The sequence below is a fragment of the Phoca vitulina genome, unplaced genomic scaffold (genome assembly GCF_004348235.1).
Source record: "Phoca vitulina isolate PV1807 unplaced genomic scaffold, GSC_HSeal_1.0 scaffold5, whole genome shotgun sequence".
NCBI classification, from domain to species: Eukaryota; Metazoa; Chordata; class Mammalia; order Carnivora; family Phocidae; genus Phoca; species Phoca vitulina.
Window position 1 is genome coordinate 79,539,078 of NW_022589708.1, and position 6,000 is coordinate 79,545,077.

The window sequence follows — 6,000 nt, forward strand, 5'->3', positions numbered from 1 at the left end:
GCTTTGTTGCTATGCTTTCAACAGAGATATAGCTAAAAGAAATGCCCAGCCTCTTCATGAGATTGATAAATGCATAATTTTCATGAATTAAAATGCACCCAATTTTAAATGTAAAACTCAGTGAGTTTTAACAAGTGAATGTACTTATGTAACTTAAAATCACAATCAAATAGAGAACTTTTTCATCATCCAAACAAGTTCCTTTGTGTTCTTTTGCTGTTATTTTCCACCCCTTAACCCTGTCCTACACAGCTATTGATCTTTCTGCACTCCTGTAAATTAGTTTTGTCTTTTCTAGTTATTTCATGTAAATGAAATAGTATGTACTCTTTTGTGTTTGATTTTTTTTTTTTTTTTAAGATTTTATTTATTTGAGAGAGAGACAGAGAGCATGAGCAGGGCAGAGGGAGAAGGACAGGCAGACTCCCAGCTGAGCAGGGAGCCTGACTCCGGGCTCAATCCCAGGACTCTGGGATCACAATCTGAGCTGAAGGCAGACAGTTAACTGACTGAGCCACCCAGGAGCCACCTGTGTTTGATTTCTTTGACTTAGCATAATAATTTATGAGATTTCACCTATACCATTGTATCAGTATTTTGTTCCTTTTTATGGCTGAGTTTTATTCCGTCATATGGACATAATCACAGTTTGCCCAGTGATCTAAGAGTGGGTGAATGTTCAAGTTGTTTCCAGCTGTTGGCCATTTTGAATCAAACTACCATGAACATTTGTGTAAAGGCTTCTTGTGAATATTATGTTTTCCTGTGGCTTGGGTAATATTTAGGGGTAAACGGCTGAATTTTCAACTTTATAAGAAACTGCCAAGTTGTTTTCCAAAATGGTTGTATCATTTCACATTCCTACCAGCAATGATGAGTGGGAGAGTTCTAGTTTAGTTGCTCCATACCTTCACCAACACTTGATATTTTTAGTCTTTTGGATATTCTAGTGATAGGAGCGTCTCATGGTGAGTTTAAATTTTATTTTCCTAACTACTAATGATTAGCATCTTTTCATGTGCTTTTTGGCTCTTTTTATATCTTTTATGAAGTGTCGAAATTTTTTCCTATTTTTTAATTGGGAGGTTTGCCTTACTGAATTAAAACATCTGGCTACAGGGGTGCCTGGGTGGCTCAGTCGTTAAGCATCTGCCTCCAGCTCAGGTCATGATCCCAGGGTCCTGGGATCGAGCCCCACATTGGGCTCCTGCTCGGCGGGAGGCCTGCTTCTCCCTCTCCCACTCCCCCTGCTTGTGTTCCCTCTCTCGCTGTGTCTCTCTCTGTCAAATAAATAAATAAAATCTTTAAAAAAAAAAAAAAATCTGGATACAGATCTGTTTTATGATGATTTCTCGCAGTCTGTGGCTTGCTTTTTAATTTTCTTAATAGTGTTCTTCAGAAAGCAGAAGTGAAGTATAATTTATGATTTTTTTTCTTTTATGATTTGTGCTTTTTGGATCCTTTTATGAAATTCTTGCCTTTCCCAAGGTAGCAAAGTTTTTCTTGTGCTTTCTTGAGACATTTTATAGCGTTTTTATTTATACCTGTGGTCCATTTTGAGCATGATGTGAGATAACAGTTCATTTTTTTTCCATACATATATCCATTTGTTCCAGCACCAGTCATTGAAAAGATTATGATATCTCCTTTTTTATCTTTTATTTTTATCAAAAATCTTGGCAAAAAAAAATCTGCACTATATTTTGTTTCATTGATCTGCGTGTCTATTACACCAATACTTTTTTTTTAAGATTTTATTTTATTTTATTTTAGATATTATTAGAGTGAGCATGTGAGAGGAGAACGGTGGGGGAGGGGGGGTTGGGAGCGGCAGAATGGAGAGGGAGAAGCAGGCTCCTGCTGAGCAGGAAGCCCCTGAGCTGAAGGCAGATGCTTAACCGACTGAGCCACCCAGGCGCCCCTTAAAGATTTTATTTTTAAGTAATCTCTGCACCCAACATTGGGCTTAAATTTACAACTCTGAGATCAAGAGTTGTATGCTCTAGTGACTGAGCCAGCCAGGTGTGCCCCACACCAGTACTGTACTTTCTTAATTACTTTATGCTAAGGTTTGAAATTAGGTAGTATCACCTAACTTTTTTCTTTTTTCAAAATTGTTCTGGGTATTCTTGTTTTGTATATCCTTACTTATTTTATCTATCTACCTGTTTATTTCCCAGTTTGAGTATAGTTAATGTACAATGTTACATTAGTTTCAGATTATTTTTACGGATTTTATTTTATTTAAAAAGAATTTTTTTTTAAGATTTTATTTATTTATTTGACAGAGAGAGACACAGTGAGAGAGGGAACACAAGCAGGGGGAGTGGGAGAGGGAGAAGCAGGCTTCCTGCCAAGGAGGGAGCCTGATGCGGGGCTCGATCCCAGGAGCCTGGGATCATGACCTGAGCCAAAGGCAGACGCTTAATGACTGAGCCACCTAGGCACCCCTATTTTTACTGATTTTAAAATCAACTTGTCAATTTAAAAAAATTCTGCTGGGCTTTTGATTGAAATTGCCTTGAGTGTACAGGTCATTCTGGGGAATATTGACATCTTCACAATACTGACTTTTCCATTCCATGAATGTGGTGTATCTCTCCATTTACTTAAAAATACTTCTAAGTAATTATAATAGTCATTAAACCTCTTGCCATATTAACATGCCTTTCCTTTCAGTTTGCCCATGACAAAGTTCTTGATGTTCATCCTTAGTCTTTACACTGGATTTAGTGTAAAAATTCCTTAGTTGATTATTGTATTGATTCCTTTTATCTCTGTTAGTAGTAAAGTGTTTCCATTTGCTATATTATTGGTTGGGATCATTAAAATATTTTAGGGTTTGGGGGACTGGATACAAACAATATGAAACATCTTGTTTTTGGCCCCACAGCTTAGTTTGGTGATTTGTAAAGCATTTTCAGTTTGTTTTGGACTGTTAACCATTCATGCTAAAGCTGTAATTCATGTTACATCTGTTTTACAGCACTGCCAATTTGTTCCTTCAGAGACTTTTTGGTCTTGTTCCCTTTGCTTAGAGAATGCTTGCTCTCCACGTCACAGGCCTTGTTCCATTTTATTCACCTTTTGCTAAGATGTTTTCTTCTCAGAGAAGTAGTTTTATCTTCATATAGTCATCCCCTCTGCAGCGTCACTGATACTCTCCTCTCCCAATTTATTTTTTGTCATAGCATTTACTGTTTTAATTTGTATGTCTTTCTCTGCAGTAGAATGTAAGTTCCATGAGGGCAAGGGCTTTGTCTTGTTCAACACTATAATCCCAGCACCTATGTTCTTTTTTTTAATTAAATTTACTTTAAGTCCAGTATAGTTAACATACAGTGTTATATTAGTTTCATGTGTACCGTATAGTATTCAACAATTGTGTATCTTACTCAGTGTTCATCAAAATAAGTGTGCTCTTAGTCCCTTTAACCTATTTCACCCATTCACACCCCCCGCCACCCCAACCATCTGTTTGTTCTCTGTAGTTAGAGTCTGCTTTTTGGTTTGTCTCTTTTTTCCCCTTTGTTTCGTTTCTTAAATTCCACATATGAGCGAAATCATACGGTATTTGTCTTTCTCTGACTTACTTTGCTTAGTATTATACTCTCTTAGCACCTGTAGTCTCGTAATTCCTGGCCACAAAGTAAGCTAATAGTTATTTAATGAAGGAAGGAAGGAAATAAAGCAATAGGCAAGGCATGTGATTAGTATTTTTTCCACTACAGGCTTTGATTAATTGGTATTTTTTTAAAGTCACATCCAGGCATTGGGAAATACGTCCTCCAGGTAGCTTTTGGAATAATTTAAAAACAGTTCTGAGGGAATGGACAAGGTGTTGAACATTGTATTATCTGTCATACTTCACAATCATAAGCATGTTGGATTTTCATAGCACTGTTCCATTTTTCAGAGGAGAAAACCGGCTGAGAGATGTTAAGTAATTTGTGTAATTGCACAACTAATAAATGGTGGATTTTATTTATTTATTTATTTTTAAAGATTTTATTTATTTATTTGACAGAGAGATAGAGAGCACAAGTAGGCAGAGGGAGAGGGAGAAGCAGGCTCTCCGCTGAGCAGGGAGCCGGACGTGGGGCTCGATCCCAGGACCCCAGGATCATGACCTGAGCTGAAGGCAGCCGCTTAACCGACTGAGCCACCCAGGCGCCCCTAAATGGTGGATTTTAGTCTGACACCGTATCCCTTGCTTTTCATTTTGTGCTACAGGTGGAATTTTTTATAGACTATTCTTGCTCCAAACTTTGTTTTTAGTTAAACCTTCTAATGGAACTCAGGATGCTCTTTTCCCTGTTTGAATAGTTGGTATCAGCTGAAATGTAACTTCATGGAGAGGAATTTCCTCACTGCCTTATCTAAAGTGGGCTCCCTCTGTTAATTCTTTCTGACAGCATTGTGTTTTTCCTTCTTAGCTCTTAAAAGTATTTGTTTACTCATTCTTTTTTGTTTGTTTGTTTTGGTCTTTTAGAACACTTCAGGGATGGTGGTGTTTACTTTGATTCTCTAGCCCCAAGTACGGTCTTCTTGGTACATTTTGGGTAATCAGATATTTATTGACAGACTGACTGAATCTCAGATATCAAGGATAATACAAGTGATTTATAGGGGTGGTATCATAGGGATTTAGAACTACACAGGAATTGAGTAGGCATAATGCTAGCTGCTCACTACTTAAATTTCTCTCTCTAGTTTTTCTTTTTTTTCTTTTCTTTAAAGATTTTTTTTTTAAATTATTTGACGTGGGGGCGGGGAGCACAAGGCAGAGGGAGAAGCACATTCCCCGCTGAGCAAGGAGCCCAATATGTGGCTCGATCTCAGGACCTTGGGGCCACGACCCCAGCCGAAGGCAGCAGCTTAACCGACTGAGCCACCCAGGCACCCCTGTTCTGCTTTTTTTTTCTTTTTCCTAAAGACCATTACAGGTTAAATTAAATCAAGATACAGCGATTTTACCATTTGCCAACTGATATCCTAAAAATGATGTTGGGGTTGTTTCCGTAGAAGCAGAAAAATGTATATTTCATTTTTTTTTGTTTAAGATTTTATTTATTTGAGAGAGTGTGCACGAGCAGGGGGAGAGGGACTGAGTGAGAGGGAGAAGCGGACTCCCTGCTGAGTGCAGAGCCCCACATGGGGCTCAGTCCAGAACCCCGAGATCATGGCAGGAGCTGAAGTCAGATGCTCAACCAACTCAGCCACCAGGTGCCCCGTATGTTTCAATTTTAGTTAGAAAAAGACATTTTCGCTTTAAAGCAACCCTTTAATGTTACTGTATATGGTGTCTACATTCACTAATTGTTAGCATTTTGACACGTTTTATTTCACTATATACATACAGTTTTGGATTTTTTGGTTTTTTTTGGCTAATTCTTTTGAGAGTCAGGTACAGATGTCATACTTTATCCCTGAATGCAGTACTTGATATGCATTTATTAAGAATATTTTCTTAAAAGTTACAATGTAACTGTCATACTGAAGAAATCTAACGTTTATTCAATATAGGCATACCTTGGAGATACCGCAGATTCAGATCTAGACCAGTGCTGTAAAGTGAATGTCACAGTGATGTGTGTCAAATGAATTCTTTGGTTTCCCAGTACATAAAGTTATATTTACACCTATAAACTATAGTTTATTAAGTGTGAAATAGCATTATGTTTAAAAAAAAGTGCATGCCTTAATTAAAAAAATACTGATCAGGTTGATGGTTGCTGAAGGTTGGGGTGGTTGTGGCAATTTCTTAAAATAAGATGATATTGAAATTTGCCGCATGAATAGTCTTCCTTGCAGGCAAGGTTTTTCTGTAGCATGTGGTGCTGTTTGATACCATTTTACCCACAGTAGAACTTCTTTCAAAATTGGGAGTCAGTCCTCTCAAACCCTGCTGATGTGTTACCAATTACATTTATGTAATATGCTAAGTTCTTTGTTGTCATTTCAACAGTCTTCACAGCATCTTCACCAGGAGTAGAGTCC

General features: G+C 37.7%; 1 protein-coding gene across 1 annotated transcript in view; it reads left to right on the forward strand.

Annotated features, from left to right (window-relative positions):
* Positions 1-6,000, forward strand: part of PSPC1 (paraspeckle component 1) — a 48,323-nt gene that overhangs the window by 7,970 nt on the left and 34,353 nt on the right. The window contains exon 3 of the mRNA XM_032402450.1: positions 5,527-5,591. Within this exon, the coding sequence (XP_032258341.1) occupies positions 5,527-5,591 (65 nt within the window). The remainder of the gene's footprint in view (positions 1-5,526; positions 5,592-6,000) is intronic.